Raw genomic sequence first — 17924 nt, forward strand, 5'->3', positions numbered from 1 at the left:
GGTGACTGCAGCCATGAAATTAAAAGACGCTTGCTCCTTGGAAGGAAAGTTATGATCAACCTAGACAGCATATTAAAAAGCAGAGACATTACTTTGCCAACAAAGATCTGTCTAGTCAAGGCTATGGTTTTTCCAGTGGTCATGTATGGATGTGAGAGTTGGACTATAAAGAAAGCTTAGCACCGAAGAATTGATGCTTTTGGACTGTGGTGTTGGAGAAAACTCCTAAGAGTCCCTTGGACTACAAGGAGATCAAACCTGTCCATTCTAAAGGAGATCAGTCCTGGGTGTTCATTGGAAGGACTGATGTTGAAGCTGAAACTCCAGTACTTTGGCCACCTCATGAGAAGAGTTTACTCATTGGAAAAGACCCTGATGCTGGAGGGACTGGGGGCAGGAGGAGAAAGGGATGACAGAGGATGGGATGGCTGGATGGCATCACTGACTTGATGGACATGAGTTTGGGTGAACTCCGGGAGTTGGTGATGGACAGGGAGGCCTGGAGTGCTGCGTTTCATGGGGTCGTAGAGTTGGACCCGACTGAGCAATTGAACTGAACTGAATGGTCTAGTGGTTTTCCCTACTTTCTTCAATTTGTGTGCCTTCAGTAAAAACCAAGGGCAGTGATCACAGCTTTTAGTAAAAGAATGAAAGAAATCTCATTGTCTCCAGATGGGAGGTGAAAGCTTTCTGTAGATAAAACAGCAATCCTGAAGTCCATTGCAGAAACTACTTTGTGATACTGAAATGAGGCTCTCTTTCAGGGGTCAGTGAACTTTCTTGAAAAGGGCTACATAGTAACATTTTAGGCCTAGTAGGTCATCAGTCTTAATCACAACTCTACAAACTGCCACCATGATTTGTGAATGGAAATATGGCAAATATGTGAATGAATGGGCGTGGCTGTGTTTCAATAAAATTTTATTTATAAAAGTCATGTGGTGGCCTGGATTTGACCCTTAGGCTGTGGTTGGTGGACTGCTGCTCTGATCAGTAAGAAGCTGCCTTGTTCATATATTACAGGAACGGAAAAAGGGGGAAGAGGAGAGGTAGGAAGGAGGCGGGAGGGAAGCATGTTATGAAAAATATTTAAAATTCATGCTCAGTTTAGTGGGAGGGGTTGATCGCTTAAGACAGTGTTTTCCAAATGGGGGCCATTCATCAGAAGCACCTGGGAAGCATTTAAGTTATAGATGCAGAGACTGCCATTCAGTAGCCTAGGGATATTTTTATATTTTCTAGTGAGATCCTTTGATTTAAAAAGTCTATTGACAATATAAAATGCTGTAGAACTAGGAGGAAATGATAGGAAAATGGAATAATATAGGTTGACTCTCATAAAATGAAATATGTGGATCATTTGCTCTAAAATTCTGGAGGGTGCATACCCAGCAGGCCTTTCCAGAAGCAGCAGAACAGATGGGTCAAGAAGTTTGACGGAGGAGTGGCTGTGAGGTTGAGCCCCAGGGGTACCAGGTCCCTCACTCATGCTTTCAGCTTTCAGCCGAGTTGCCAGAGCCAGGCCCCAGCCCTGGCTTTGCCATGAACTGTCACATGACCTTGGACAAGCCCCTTTGTTTCTCCGGGCCAAGGTTTGCTCTTCTGGGACCCCTCCCCCAGCAGCACGGGTAGGATTCTATAAAACACAGACATCTCACAGTGGCTTTGGAGAAATTCTAACCTTTGCCCCTCTCTTATGAAATTGAACTAAATACAAGTGTTTAAGAGTGGGAAAATCACTGACTATGGCATGTTAACAGCCCTTTGGCAGGATTTTTCATAGAATCACAAAAACAGGACTGAACTCCTGAAGGACATTTGGTTTAGATGATGGGGTTTCCGTTTATGAAGGAACTTTGAATAATCACTCAGGAGAACCTATCAACTCGATTTTTCCAGACACTCCGCCGGTCTTCTGGGCCACTTCACTGTGCCAGGCTGGTTATAGGGCCATGCCAGTTGTGTGTGAGGAGGGGAGTTGGGTAACGCTTGTGTATGGGACTCCAAAAGGAGCAGCAGGTTTCTGCCCTTCAGAGGGTAACTTTTCTGTTTTTAACATAGCAGTCACATGACTGGAGCTGAATAAAGTGCTGTTTGAAATAGGGAGAGAGGAAGAGACAGGGCGTGATTTTGAGAGCTGGAAGGCTGTACACACGCACAACACGCACTGTAACCATTGTTTTTGCGCTGATTACAGAATTTCTGGAGAGGCTGTGTGCAGTGGTCCTGGGGCCTCAAGTCCACAGATGCTAAGAACTCTGGACTTGAACCTCTCAGCCTTGCCTTCTTCCCACTCCCCTACTTCGTTGTATACACTTATATATTATATGCATTACCACTTCATTATTATTACATACAGTTCCTAATCTCCTGCATTTAACCTTAACCACTATTTCCAAAAGTGCTGCACGAAGGATTCATGCTTCAGACCAACTCTGGTCTTTCTGTGAATTAGCAATAACCAATTTTCTGGGACTAATGTGAATTCTGCCCATGAAATTAAATAACCAAAATGAAAATGAATGTCTCTGTTCCACAAAGAAAATGGAATTTAAGCTCCCTGCTGACCACAGTCAGCTCTGCTGTAATGTAGCATATACGTTCCTAAAAATCCCTGCTCTGTGCAAAATCACACAGTAAAAACCACAGAGCTCATGGGACTAATGAGATTGGGGGCACAACACCCAAAAGTGTCATTACTGATAAACTGGTGAAAAAGGAGCCTATCAATACAAACAGTAGCACAGTTTTACATACTAAATGGTCAGGAAATACATAAATACTACAATAAATGCGGCACATTATCTTGAAAAATACATGGAGGATGCCTGTGGTCATGGGTAGTGGGCATCAGAAGGGCTGCAGCTGCTGGGTTGTTGAAAGTAAGGGAAGGAGAGTGAGGTGAGGTCAGCAGGCCCTGGCCCGTGTGCCCCCAGCATGTTGAGCTCACCCTCATTGTGTCAGGGTATGCCTGGCATGTTCCTACCGGTGCAGTTAATTGGGGTGCAGTCTTCTGTTTTCAGCTGATGTTCCATGAGAAGCAGCGTGCACACAGCAGATGTGAAAAGTGCGTGATGCTCAAATGATCCCCTGACATCTCTCCCATTAGAACCATCACACATTTTCAAAACAAGTGCTACTCTAGCTTAACTGTGTTTGCTCACCTGGCACAATGACAAGGGAATGCTTTAAAAAGCCTTCTAGCTTTCTAGAAGCCACCAATGGCATTCCAGTAAAGTCTCAAAAAATGCTGAGTGAGCCACAGAACTATGGTTGGTAGATATAAAGAATAAAAGTGTGTAACTTTAAAGGGTATTCACTGAAGAGGTTCCTTTCTCTGCCCATCTTTCAACAAGCCAATTTTGCCATGTGTGTCATGGCGCGTTTCTGTTATTTACTAGTGAAATAGTTCACAGGTTGAAGGCAAAGCTTCTGTTTGTGAAAAGATTCAATTTTAGTCTTCTTCAGGATCAGCTAAAGACACTCTTAGTACTGAGTATTTAAATTTTGTTTGCAATAAAGAGACACACAATTGAGAGAGAAGCACGAAGACTGCACCTTGTGAGTCATCAAAGTGCTTTATTTTGTAAAGCCCGGCTCGTAACTGGAGTGTACTGTTAGCACTAGAAGATACAAGGCAAACTTCCTCACTCTGTCCGAAGATTTGATAACAGGATGGATGACACAGACTGTTACAGACAAAAATAAAGCATTTTGTAAACTTCTAAAAGCATACACAGATGGGCCACAAAGGAACAGTTACTCAAATAATGTGTGGGTACCTTCTCTTTACTTCAGGGTCTCACATTTGTAATCCTGGATTAAAGAAACTGCAGCCTAACTTCAGAGCACTGAAAGGGACTCGATGCCAGAATGAATGGCGGGGTGGGGGCATATTAAATCACCATTTCAATTAGACACAAGAAATACAGATTTGGACAGTCAGATCACAGTGCTGTCAACGTCGTCTGCTGAGGATAACAATTCTGAGTGAAGTCAGTAGATGGGGTAGAATGGCCTTGCCCCCCAGATTCCAGCTGCCGTCACCTCGTATTTTCTGAAGTAAACCTATATACTTTGGGCACAGTTGCAGACTTGATAAGCCCTGAAGTAAAGTTACTGGAAGAGGCAGTGTGGCGGGACTGTGTGTTGAGTTGCAAGTGATTATTAAAGGGTGGATTTTTTTCTTCTTTCCTGAACCTGCCTACAAAAATCATCTCACATTTTAAACAAAGAATTTCAAAGGCACAGCTTTAGCACAGTGTATAAGTTGATAACGTATTCCTAAGCAAGTCTAATATTTTAGCTTGACGCCTTTCAGAAAATGCCAGGAAGTTGGTAAATACATGATCGATGTTGGAAATTTATAACTTGATTAGACACAGTCAGCACAGTTTAGGGCAATGAACTTACATAACCAGATCTGGGTTAAACATTTTCTTTAAAAATAAAAAAATCATTAGACTGATAATGTACATCTGGAGGAAAACAACCCTTTTCCTTTAACTGTAAAAGACTGTCTACCTGGTACTTTGAATAAAACATTCACTCCAAAACGTGACTGCAGGATACATTTCAAAATATGACAAACATTATTTCACCTACACTGTAAAATGACTTTACATGTAAACTTCAAAAATCACGTGCTGTACATTAAATTTTTAGATTCAAAAATATCCCTGTTTTCCTAATAATGTAAACAGTAATATTGAGGATTTCAGTTAAAGGGCAAATTTATAACAAAATACCACTGTTGAGCAGGAGAATTGAGAGTTCTAAATGCTTTGCTCACCTTCCCACCATGGGAGATGGAGATACCATTGCCCCAAACTATGCACTTTGCAGATAAGCTTTTATTTTTATTTTGTAGCATTAATTGCTGTATTGCAACGAAAGAGTGTTATCAGTGAAGAAGCTCCAGGCAAGAAAAGAGAAGTAAGCAGTTTTCCTGGACATATTTACTGAGGTGAAAATGTACAGAGAGAGTCACTAGGGGCATCAGCTTCTTGCTGGAGGAGGGGCGCCTGTCGGGACACGGGGAGTCCCGACACCCAAACCAGGAGGCGCGGGAGACGCCAGCCTCCTTCGTCCAGCGCCCAGGTACAACTATTAAGGAGTGTCAGCGTGCGTGGTAGAAGTGTAACATCTGCAGTAAGTTTTTTTTTTCCCTCTTAATCACCATCATTATTATTATCATCATTATTATTATCTTCATTATTATTACGAATACTGTCTCACATCTTTCAACTCCAGAAAATAAACTGATCCACAGTTTATCGTGTGGTGCCAACCTGGTTGGTCTGACATGCATTGCCTTCTCCCCCTCCCCCCTCTTGGGTTTGTTCACTCACTCACTCACTCACTCATTCATTCATTTGTCCACAGCTGGAATCAGAGGTTTGTTACCCCAAACACACACTGACCAAAGCTGGTCGGTGTCCATTAATCAATCAATTTTTAAGATGCACACACGCACAGACACACACACGTCAGAAATAGCTAGAATGATGCTGGGAAATATCAGGTAGCCATTAAAGCGAGTAGCCCCCAAGTCAGTCATCTTGGCCTGAAGATGTAAACGAGGAGGTGTGCTTCACTGAGTTTGGTGTTCGTTTTTCCTGCGCTGAAGCCACCTCTATCCTTCCCGTGCTCACGTCCATCCACGGTTGTGCAGGACGTTACGTCAAGATGTGGCCAATAAAGTCCAAAAAGCGCTTGGAATACTGTTCTGGGTTCACGGTGGAGATCTCCGCGCCAGCCTGGGCAGTGTGGGAGAAGAGGAACAGTGATACTGTTAGAACTACTTGATCAGCACCTACAGCAGCTTCCACTGCAGCTGAATATGAAGCCAGTCACTTTCAAACCTGTGCAGCCTCTACTCGTAACTCAGAATATCTTGGATATGGGTCTGAATAACCAAGACTTAAGAATCTGGGTGTGAAAATGAGGCAGTCTCAGGAAAAACAGAGGCTGGTGTCATATACATTGTGACTGCTGCCACCAAAAAAAAAAAATCCAACCACGTTTGAGATGTTCCTGTCAAATGTGGCGTCTGTGTGGCCTCCATTCAGAAGCCACGGGGACAACACTTCTGTTTCTCAGGAGAGCAGATGGGAGACACCTTGAGAATGACACAAACAGCAACGTCTGGCCAAAGGGAAACTCTGATGACAAGGACACAAGGGCCGTGTTCATTTTTTAGGACCAAAAAAGCTGCTGGGTGCTCAGCAGTAAGGAGCGGCAGTGGCAGGGGTGGCATCAGCTGTGATGCACTTGCCCTGAGGGGCCAGGGCTGGTCCTCGCAGCGCAGGCACAGGGGTGCCACTGTCCCCGTTCAGAGGCCTGCCTGGCGCTGGGAAGCCACCCCTCGAAGAGGCTCAGTGGGGTTTCCTGTGACGAGCACAGTGCAGACCAGAAGACCCTCGGTAGTTACTGGCCAGCTTTCAGAGCTGCAAAGGGCAGGACCAGCGTTTTTACCAAGTCACCAGGTGCTATTTTGATACCAGCAGCTCACAGAGGAAGCTGTAATTTCCATGCCTGGCCTGGGCCGCCGGGATCTCCACGGAGGAGCCCCGGTTTTGAAGGCAGAGAATGGTTCCCAGCAGCAGGTTGACACAACGTTCCTTTGCAGAGAGTAATGTCTTGCTCTTGCAAACTGCACCCGATTTTAGGCTGGGTGCCATACTATGGAGCTGAGCTGGTGACGTGCAGGGGAGGCACATGTGGAGCCGTGTTTGCCCTGGCACATTTCCAGTTTCACCTGGTCTAGAATATCATACAGGTTTGAGGAAGGCTGGGAACAAACAGAGCCTCTCCCCACTCACCACAAAGCCTCATCAGCAAGGCGTTAGGGCCCTGTCAGCAGCTGGGGGAACTGGGGCACCAGGGCGTTTCCTCCAGGTCACACAACTGGAGAGGTGAGGTAGGGACTCGGGCCCAGTTCCGTCCCTGCAATACAGCCAGGCTTTTCAACCAGAGATGAGCATCGGAGTTACCAGAGCCTTTCAGAGTCAACCTCCCCCACTAGCCTCCTGAACTGGACTCAGAATCCGGGGAAGGGCTGGTGCATCTGGCTGGCACAGACTTTAAAATGGTTCTCAGAAGGCTGCAGTGCCCACCCTTGTGTGAGAACTGCTGTGTACCCTCCTCTCTGACAGAGGATTTCCCGTGTGTTCAAGGGTAGGGCGAGGTCCTGGTTTGGGCACTGCACAAAGCTGGAACACCGTAACTAGTTGGCAATGTGACGGAAACATTTCTGTGGCAAATGGGATATGGTGTTGGGCTGGTTCCATCGCTGGAATGACAGCCTGTTTGATTTTAAAATAAAGAAAAAGATGTTGATGTTCTGGTGGATCTTGGTTGATTCCACACTGGGGCAGTGTGAACGAGTTAGAGCACAAGTCCATCCGCGTGTGGTGGGCTCTGCGGCCTTCTCAGCACACCTGGAAAGCCAAATGGAGTCCTACAACGCAGGCCCAGTGGGGATTCACAACTGGTGAAGTACAACCGGCAAATGGGCCTCACTGGTTTATTGGGGGCTGGGGCTGGGTCCTGGGGAGCACTCCTCTCTACCCTGCCTAGTGACCTGATCCTGGCAAGTTACTCCGTAAATGCTCATCCTCAGCTCCTTCACCTGATAAGGAGCACACTAGTTATCCTTATCAAGGCTTGTCATGGGATTCCACAAGTTAACGTATGCCGGGAACAGTGAGAATTCTGGGTAAGGACAATAAAAGCGAGGGACTCGTATTACTAAACTTTGATCTTGCACTCAAAAATCTTCTGTAATAGAAAAAAATACAGTCCACTGTGTGGAAAGAGATACTGTGTATCTTAGAAGCATCTTAAGCAGAGACTAAGTGCTTCAGTTCTAAGCACTTCATATTAAAACAGCTGTCGTCATTCAGCGCTTTAGTCTTTGAAGCATTTTTCAAACAAATAATTTGTGTAATATTCTCATGATGCGTGTGTCTGTTAATAACCCCAGTGGGTAACAGAAGAGCCATGCAGGGTCTAAGTGACTTGCCAGAGGCCTTGGGAGCTCTGACTCTGCGTTGGAGTGCAGCCCTTGCAGAGACCTCGAGCCATGGAAGGGACTGGGCAGCTCCCAGGAAAGGAGTGGACCTGTGCTGGCCCCTGCACGACAGGAAGCAGGGAGCAGAGAGGGAAACCAAACGGAGATACTTACGCCATGTTTAACAGTTTTTGCAGCGTGGGCAGCTTTCTTTTTCGCATCATAATGAGTCAGAATGTCAATAATTGCCATAAAGTACACCTCCTTCCGAGGCGAATCTGCAAAGGGATGGGAGACAGGATTGTGGGACAGATGGTGACAACGCCTGGGACAGTTTGCGCTGCTGTGCGGGAGGGGTGAGGGGTTCAAGGTCTGAAAACGAAGGCAGCAGGGGCTGTGAGAAAGTCTTGTGCATCCCCAAGAAACAGCTTAACTTTCTGTTCCCAATTCTCTCTCAATTTAAAAAGTAAAACAGAATGTAACCTCAGGATATTACCAGCAGAGGTCCAAGGGTGAGACTGTATGTTTTTTATTAATCTGCACTTTCTTTAGTGATTGTATATTACTTTGGTAGAAAGAAAAGTGCTTTTTAAAGAAATACTGTTTAAAACAAGAATTGGGTTGGCCAAAAAGTTCATTCCGGTTTTTCCATGAGATGCTATGGAAAAATCTGAACTAACTTTTTGGCTAACCCAATTGAAGTAAATATGCTTACACTTTCTACTGTTACCTGTAACTGTTCCTAATGCTCATTGGCTCTAGTATGAGAACTGGATAAAGGCATACGTCATCTACAATACCTGTCTTCTACATATTTCCACAAATAAGCTGCTGTTTCAATTATGAACTGTTGTTCAAGTATACTTGACTCTAATTTTCTGTGTTGAAGAAACCATTTTGGTGAGCAAAATAAAAAGCAGAACTCAAACTCAACCTGGCTGTTTTGCCATGACATGTTTTTTTTTTTTTTAACAATGCTGAACCACTAATTTTTATTACTAAAAAAAACCCCAGAGGCCTGCGTTTATCTCAAATTTTTTCATGTATAAGTAGCTAACATAGCATGTAATATTCCTATAAATATCCAATCACCCGGCTATTGAGGATTAAAATCAATCTCACTTTCGTGAAGAGCGAGCCACAGACCCCTTAATGGGGGAAGAGCAGAGGACAGATACGCAGCAGCAAATTGGAGATGTTCTTCCCACACCTGGGCTAGCTTCAGCTTCCTTTCTTGAGAAGGAAGGATACCTGCCCTACACAGTGTCCACAGGAGGTCTGGCGTGGACCATGTATGTGGCTAGCTCAGGACAGACTTGTGATTTGCGATCCACATAAAAGAGAGTTGGCTAAGAAAAAAAATATTTAAAAATATTTCTTATATGTGGTATGGACATTTACACAAGCAGATGCATATGGGTGTTATATACACAGAACACACTGCTGTGTGGTTTCACCTGTTCCCTCAACATCCCACAATTCAAGGATTTCATCACATTGCATTTCAAAACCAGAGATTACAATTACCTTTAATATACTCTGTCCCGGAATCAATTGATTAAGACTCTTGAGAAGGAGTCTTACAGGACAGCATGCTTTTAACTGGGTTCATGTTTACCAGTAGACTAACAGTGCAAAAAAAAAAAAATCAAACCAATGGTAAAAAAAAAAGTGGATGGTATCGCCACTTACTTTCATGGCATTTAATTCCGTAGACATCAATGTTTGGATCAAACTCGCCCGGAGCCAAGGGTGGCGAGCTGTTGAGCGTGTTCCCAGGGCTGTCGGGAGGGGTCCCCACAGGGTGGGCGCCATCGCTCTCTCCCTCCTCCTCTCCGTCCTCCTCACACTCCACCTCCTCCTGCTCGGCTCTCTCCACGTCGTGGATTCCCACCAACAGGCTGTAGTCCATGAGCTTCAGCTGGGCAAGAAACTGGAGGGGCGGAAATGACACGATCGTCTATGCCTTAAATACAGCCCCAGGTTTAAAGACGGCAAGCTCACAGAAGCACACGTAGAAGGCTGTGAGCCCTGGGGTGGCAGAGGCGAGAAGAGGACTTCCTGTAGAGCGGCCAGGAGCCTCTCGAATGGGGCAGTCTCCTCCCAGGCAGCTTCTCGGGCAGAGCTGCAGCCTCCCACTCGGGGCTGGCTCAGAGCCAGGACCGCTTCCCTGAACTGCAGGGCTGGAAGCTGAGAAGGATGTGTGCATCACATCAATGACTGCACCAAAGTGCAGAGAGCACGACTGGCAAGGAGGACACAGGGAAGAAAAGATTTCTCCCAACGATGAAGACTGGCTTAATGGGGAACCCAGGGACCTCCCACGTCGCTGCCAGGGGAGCCTCTCAGATCTGGCTTGTGAAAGCACTTGGAAACAGCACTCAGTGAAGCTGAGTATTATGCTGTCCATCACAAATAAGTAAAAGCACCAATGTCCCAATCAACCAGCAAATGCCTCTGTCACTGCTCTTGTGAACAACACCCTCCTTCATTCCTGCTTGGGGGTGTCCTGATGGAAGCGGGAGCTGGGGAGGCTCCTCCGTCGCCCCCTCCCATGCCCTTTTATCCAGGAGCTCTCTCTGGCCTGTTCCCCTTGCCCCCAGTGCCCACCCTGGATGCCCTCCAGAGGTGTGGGCACAGCTGGAGATGTGGGTTGCCCGGTGGCAACATCTCCTACCCAAAAGTGTGTAGTGGGTGCAGGGTGAGTGGGGCTTGGCCGGGCCTGGTCCTGCTCAGCTTGTAGGGTGACAAGGCACAAGCCCCCTTCTCCCTCTCCCTGCTTCCTCTGGCCCTTGGAAGGTCCCTGAGAAGTGGCAAGGACTGCATGTTGTCGGAACTTCCCCTTCTGGTCCTCTGGCGGGGGAAGCATTTCATCTTGTCACGCCTTTCGATGGGGTCTCATTTCTCAAAGGGTAGAAACAACATCTCACGTGGTCCATGGGACCTAGATTGGTCTCATCACCCCTCAGGCCGTCTTGCATCCTGTTCTGGCCTCTGGTCCTTTACCTCCCACAGGACCGTGAGGTCACGGCTGCAGGGCCCTTGCTCTCCGAAGCCTGTCACAACTCCTGCCTGGGCACGTGTGCCCTGCACATATGTGTGCCCTAAGGACCCCTGGCTTAGCTGCACACGTGAACTCCATGAACAGAGGAGTCTGGAGGGCTACAGTCCATGGAATCCAGAATCGGACAACACTAAGTGACTAACACTTTCACTTTTTTTTTTTTCATTTTATTAAATTATTTGAGAAACTTCTCTATCTTCCCCAAACACTGCAGGCCCCCAGGGGCAGGGGCTCTGGCAGGTTTTGCCCTTGAAACTGCATTATGATTAGCCAGATCATCTCACCTGCTTTCACTAATCAAGGTCGTTTAAGACTCACAGGTCCCCCAAGGGGCATGTAGCCCGAACAATGTTGTCTGCCTGTTCTTTTCTAGGAACTCGGAATCAGCTCTGTCGAGTTTCAGCTGAGCGGGTTAAGGCTGGATAGACCCGCGGACCCTCCAACTGGGCATGCGTGAGGGTCTTTCACACGTGCGAGGATGGCCAGCCCCACCCTTGGATCGTGCAGAGGTCAGTAGCCTAGTTTACGCCTGTGCTGAACGAGGATTCGCGCACCTTTTCCCAATCTTTTTTCCCTACGCTCCATGCCTCAGACCGCCCTGCCGCTCGAGCGAGCCCCTAGCTTGGGGAGGCGGACTGGAGATTTGCTCTTCCTGCTTGGCTGCCCCGCGAATAAACCTTCTGCTGCTAGACCTCGGCGTCTGGCTGGCTCCAGGTTGGGCACAAACGAACCTGGTTCGGTGACGCCATCACTGCCCTCCTGACTCCCAGGTAAGTGATGTAGCTACTCGATATTTACTGAACAAGTGAATGGACTGCCTGCTGCTACTTCCCCTGTACCCCTTTCCTCTAACTTCCCCTGACCCCTTCCTCTAAGAAAAAGAACCCCCTAAACCAAATAAAAAGAATAAAGCAACAACAAAAAACCTTTCTATGAGCCTGCAAGAGGCAGCACCCATTGGAAGAAAAAGGTCATTTACAACATATCTTTGCTCTGCAGAGCAGAGTCTCTCTGTACATATAGGTCCCTTTGACTTTCAGATGGATGAGGTACAAATCCACTTTCAAGTGTTTTGGAGAGTACAAAAGGGGCTGCCTGTAATTAACGTGCCAAAGGTCAGGCAGGGAAAGGGTAACAGCCGGGGCTTTACTGCCGTTCGAAGTAGAGTGAGTCTGCAGGCCCATATCTTCCCCTGGCACCTGTGCTACTCACAATGTCAGCCCGGCCCAGAGCTCCTTTCCTGGGTCTCTGATCTGTGGTCTGACCACTGCTTGGACTCCTTACCCAGAAAGGAAACATTTGTATTCAATAATAAAAGCGAAGTTAGCTCCCAGCATCACCCACTAAAGTATCAGTGAGATGAAAAATACATCTCCTGGTAAGAAGTTGTTCTGACATGCCCAAGACTAAGGAGGTGAGTTGCAGCCCCAAGTGGGGATTATATAAGAAAGGGGGATTATGTAAGTCTTCAAATCCGTGTGACTGAGACCAATGAAGAAGACCAAGGACAGCACAGGGGTTAAACGTATAGCTTTAGCTGATAACGGTGACCCACTGAAGTATCAGATTATCTTAAATAGAACTTAAGTTTTGGAGTCAGATGGGCAATTAAATCTTAGGTTACTTGCTCCATCTTTTATGGAATTTTTTTTTATGGCGTATCATTGCTTTACAATGTTGTGTTAGTTTCTGCTGTACAGCATCATGAATCAGCCACATGCATACATGTATCTCCTCCCTCGTGAGCCTCGCTCCCTCTCACGCCCCATCCCACCAACCTGAGCGCCCTGTGCTCTACAGCTGCTTCCCACTAGCTGTCTGTTTTACACATGGCAGTGTATATATGTCAGTGCGGCGCTCTCAGTTCCTCCCACCCTGTCTGTTCCCATCTGTGTCCACAAGTCTGATCTCCACATCCTCGCCTCTCTTCCATGAAAGATGGTGTTGATGAACCTATTCGCTCTGTGTCTTGATGATGAATTCACTACTCTGAACCTCAGTTATTCTAATTATAAAATGGGACCGCACCAGTAAACTCACAGTGGTGGAGAAAGGATTAGAGAGAACGTAGTGGGGGCAATGAGAAGTGCCTGGCATGTAGCAGTGGAAGTGGTTTTTACAACTGTCCCTGTTGTTGCTGTGGTAAAAGCCTTTTTTCCATCAAGTATGTAACTTAAACAGACATGCGCCAAGAGGGGAGACGTGTTGAACAGCCTGTACTGATGCCCCAGCTCTTATCACAAAACGTCGTTTAAAATCTCTTCTAAAGTAGAGGGAAACACAGTAGGCAGTAGACCTGAGATTCCTGCTGGAGAAAGTCGCTGTAGGGCATCTCGAAACTACTGTGGGCTGAAGATGACAGGCCCAAGAAGAAGAGGGATTCAGGGCTGCCCGGAGGGTCTGTCTCCAGCTAATATTTGGAACTTAAACACATTTACTGTTTTCTGCTCATTCCTTTAAACTTCTAACTCAAATTAGTGTTTTTAAATATATAAAATTTCAAACCATGAAGATTTAAAAATCTTTAGGTTCCCCTGCTTTCCAACTTCTTAATAACTGTCCGCCGGAACTTGATCAGCTTCTTTGTCCCTCAGAATATCCCACCTAACCTGCTTCCCTCATAATTCATTCTTCATTATGCCAAATCTGAGCTAGTATTCCCTTTACGAGCCCTGTTACAAACACTTACTGAAAACTGTATGGCCAAAGAGCTGTTAATAAACTCTGTATGTTTTCTTTGGAGAAGTGTCTATTTAGATCTTCTGCCCATTTTTCGATTGGGTTGTTTGTGTTTTTGTTGTTGTATGAACTGATTATGTATTTTGGAAATACATAATCCCTTGTTTTGGAAATACATAAGCCCTTGTTCGCATCATTTGCAAATATTGTCTTTCATTCTGTAGGCTGTCTTTTCATTTTGTTTATGGTTTCCTTGGTTGTGCAAAAGCTTGTAAGTTTGATTAGGTCTCATTTGTTTTTTATTTCTATTGCCTTGGGAGGCTGACTAAGAGAACATTGGTACTATTTATGTCAGAGAATGTTTTGCCTATGATCTCTTCTAGGAGTTTTATGGTCATATCTTTAAGTTGTTAAGCCATTTTGAGTTTATTTTTAGGCATGGCTTGATGGTGTGTTCTAACTTCAGTGATTTATATGCGGCTGTCCAACTTTCCCAGCACCGCTTGCTGAACAGATGATCTTTTTCGCATTTTGTATTCTTGTCTCCTTTGACCGTAGGTGTGCTGGTTTTTCCCCTGGGCTCTCTGTTCTATTCCATTGATTTGTATGTCTGTTTTTGTGCCAGCCCCACACTGTTTGGATTACTGTAGCTTTGGATTCAATGGACATGAACTTGGGCAAACTCCGGGAGATGATGAGGGACAGGGAAGTCTGACGTTCTGCTGCCCGTGGGGTCGTGAAGAGTCGAACACGACTTGGTGACTGAACAACAAGCTTTGTAGTATTGTGCTTTTTCCTCAGGATTACTTTGGCAATTCTGAGTCTTTAAAGGTTCTATATAGATTTTAGAGGGTTATTTGGTCTAGTTCTGTGGAAAATGTCATGGGTGGTTTGATAGCTGCTCCCTCCCCTCCACGCCACCCCCCCAAAAAAAATGTGAGGCATGAGATGGCCTGTGATGGGGTGGATGCCATGGGACACAAGGCGTAGTCTCGTGTGTGAAACTTGGATCCCAGTGTGAGGCCATGAGAGACGAGGACCAGCCCTCCATGGCCACGGTCAAAGCTGACAGGAAGAGAGTCAGAGGGCAAAAGTGACCTTCCATTCTCCATCAAGTGCTTTCTTTGGGGAAAAGGGCTCACATATGCTCACGTGTGAAGCTATCAGGACTAACGTACTTTGCTACTTTGCCCAGCATATAAATAGAACAGAATTTCAAATGCAGAGAAAAGCTGGCTAGGTTCTTATTTTCCTACAGAAATATTTGAGCTGTAATGAATTCATTTTTTACTTAAAACATTAAGTCACCACCCCCATTCCCCACCCCATCCTGTACTTAAACAGGCCAGCCAGCTAAATTAGCAAGCATGGAACTGATGGAAAATGAAACTAGATTACATTCTATCAGATGTCAAGCTACTTTACCATAATTACCTGCTTAAAAATTAATAATGCTTCTGCATGATTTTCAAAACTAGACACTTACCAACCATTGAGAATTTTATTAAAATGAAAGACTGCTTTATGGCCTGCCTCCATTTAAACAAAACAGCTAAGTGGGAGAGCCATGGATGGGATTAAAATTAACCAAATCTTCTCGTCAACAACACTATTAGAGACAATGAAAAGGCAAAGAGAATCCTTGTGTAATTCAACTGTAAATTTGAATGGCTTCAGTTACATAATTTCTGGAGTCTAAAAATCAGAGTGATATACAGCTGAGAGGAAAAAAAGATAAAAAACATTTTTGCAAGCAGATGAGATATCCCTAAGGGCTATTTACTATAACTGCTAAAGCAGTATTACTTCTCAGGATCAAAGCCTTTCAGGATAATGAATAAAACTCCCAAATAGTATGTCTACCTATGGCACTTAGTTATCAGATCAAGTTGCTGCTGCTGCTGCGTCGCTTCAGTCGTGTCCGACTCTGTGTGACCCCGTAGACGGCAGCCCACCAGGGTCCACCATCCATGGGATTCTCCAGGCAAGAACACTGGAGCGGGTTGCCATTTCCTCCTCCAATGCATGAAAGTGAAAAGTGAAAGTGAAGTCGCTCAGTTATGTCCAACCCCCAGCGACCCCATGGACTGCAGCCCACCAGGTCCCCCCGTCCATGGGATTTTCCAGGCAAGAGCACTGGAGTGGGGTGCCACCGCCCTCTTAGTTATCAGATCAAGTTGATCCCAAAATAAAAGGGAAATACTTAACTAATATGCATTTTAATAAAAACTGCTGACAACTGAGAAAAATAAATGCTGAACAATGAGAAACTGTAGAAAAACTACTTTTTAACAAGACACTTGGTGGTCCTCTTTACAGATAACCAATATCTAGGTTCTAATCAAAGCATATGTATGATATAGGTTAAAATGCAAAAAAAATTCCTTAAAGTAACTTGTAACCTAAAAATAATCATGAACTAATTCGGTCAGTCTATGTGTCTTTAAATGAAAGATGTTAGGAGATTAGAAAGAAAATTATAATACTGCTTCTGCCCTCATGGGGGATATAATCTAATCCATGACATTTGTTTGTTCTTGGCTTAAGTCATTTTTTGTTTCATTTCAGTTTTTTGGCCATGCTGCCCTGCTTGCCAGGTCTTAGTTCCCTGACCAGTGATCGAACCTGGGCCCTGGTGGTGAAGGCGCTGAGGCCTAACCACTGGACGGCCAGGGAATTCCCAAGTCATTTTGTCTTTAATGACACAAGAAAGAATCTTTTCACAAAGCCTTTCTAAGTAGCAGATCTGCACTGGTATGTGGGGAACTGTATTTCCAAGTTAACAAAAACAAAAAATGCACACATGAACAAAAGTCACAGCTAAGAATACTGTAGCTTAGTTACTGTCTAAATTAGAGCTCTCTTTGCACTGTTTTGTAACCTAACAAACTTCAAAAAAAGAACTTTTTTCCTGAATTTATTTCTAGTAGATTTATATAAAGAAGTTCATTGGGAGAACTGCACTGCCTTTACAATAAATAAAAGATAGGGAAAGGTGTATTTTTAATACTTAAAACAATATTTACAAAGAAAACTCCTTTATAGACTAAAAGGCCATTTCCACATCTCTTTCTCACAGCGTCCCCCTTGACCCTGTGTCCTACACTGCCTCTGTGCTCTTCCCATGCTCTGCAAGGCTGACTTGATGGGCCCAACGATGCTGACTCCATAGAGGCTGGTGGCAGTATTATTGAGGCTGGTGTTTCCTAACACCCAGATGTGCTTCAGATGGAGAAAACTCCAAATTCAAACAGTCACCATACACTTGTCAACATGCTCTGGTCTTTGACAGAATGCAGTCAGTCCCCTCCACCCCGGCCCTGGTTGCCGGTGGGCGGGGAAAGGCGGTGGGTCTGAAGGGGCTGTAACCTCGCACAGGCTATCCCCACAACCAAGAAGGTGGGACCCTGGGGGAGGGGACACCAGCAGAAGACACCATGTGCCTGCTTTCGTTTGTCCTCTGAAGGAGGGAGCTGCTGAATCAGCACACTTCTCTTTTAAATCAGATCACACATGAGCTACACCTGTTTATAGCTGCTTTGTCTAATGTACAACATATATTTTTGCCTTGGTTTCAGATACAAATAGATGGTTTTAAAAGCTTCTAAAAACCCAGTAGTGTTGACATTCACAGAAGGGGCCATCCCTTATATTGATTTTTCTTTTTTTTCTTCCTTACCTCTACATCCTTCTTCAGCTTTTCCAGGAATACCTTTTTGTTGTTGTCATCAATATAAATCTTTTGACCCTCATTAATGAAATCATTATCCTTTAGAGTTGGCAGTTCTTTGGCCTAAAAAAAAAAAAAAAATTGAGAAATTGAGAAAAAGAATAAGGAAGGAGCTTGACAAAAATCTGAAGGACTCCTACGCTCTCCAATCCTGGAGGTTAAGTTTCCACCCCGGAGGCTGAGTTGCCTTGCTCCCTGAGGGGTCTTACCCAAGGCAACAACATGTGAGGTGGCTTGCGTGCCGCAAGGGGGCGCCAGTGAGCTATGACCACTGGAGGCATTCCCACTAGGAATGGAGTCAGGCATACTCCATATTATGAGGCTTTTGTAACAGATTTCATGGTTTCCTAAGAAGGAACCTGACGGCTTTCTTGGATTCACAAGAAGTCTTCTAAGTACAGAATTAGTATTCTTGAAATTCTTTGTCAGGAACCCTC

At 45.2% G+C, this 17924-nt stretch overlaps 1 protein-coding gene across 1 annotated transcript in view; it reads right to left on the bottom strand.

Annotated features, from left to right (window-relative positions):
- Positions 1 to 3532: 3532 nt before the first annotated feature.
- PIP4K2A (phosphatidylinositol-5-phosphate 4-kinase, type II, alpha) overlaps positions 3533 to 17924 on the bottom strand; it is a 188622-nt gene continuing 174230 nt past the window's right edge. Inside the window, exons 9-12 of the mRNA XM_010860060.1 lie at positions 17437 to 17550; positions 9707 to 9947; positions 8189 to 8292; positions 3533 to 5759 (exon numbers count right to left, since the gene is read on the bottom strand). Of these exons, the coding sequence (XP_010858362.1) occupies positions 5679 to 5759; positions 8189 to 8292; positions 9707 to 9947; positions 17437 to 17550 (540 nt within the window). The 3' untranslated portion in view covers positions 3533 to 5678. The remainder of the gene's footprint in view (positions 5760 to 8188; positions 8293 to 9706; positions 9948 to 17436; positions 17551 to 17924) is intronic.

The sequence above is a fragment of the Bison bison genome, unplaced genomic scaffold (assembly GCF_000754665.1).
Source record: "Bison bison bison isolate TAMUID 2011002044 unplaced genomic scaffold, Bison_UMD1.0 scf7180017864461, whole genome shotgun sequence".
Taxonomy (NCBI): Eukaryota; Metazoa; Chordata; class Mammalia; order Artiodactyla; family Bovidae; genus Bison; species Bison bison.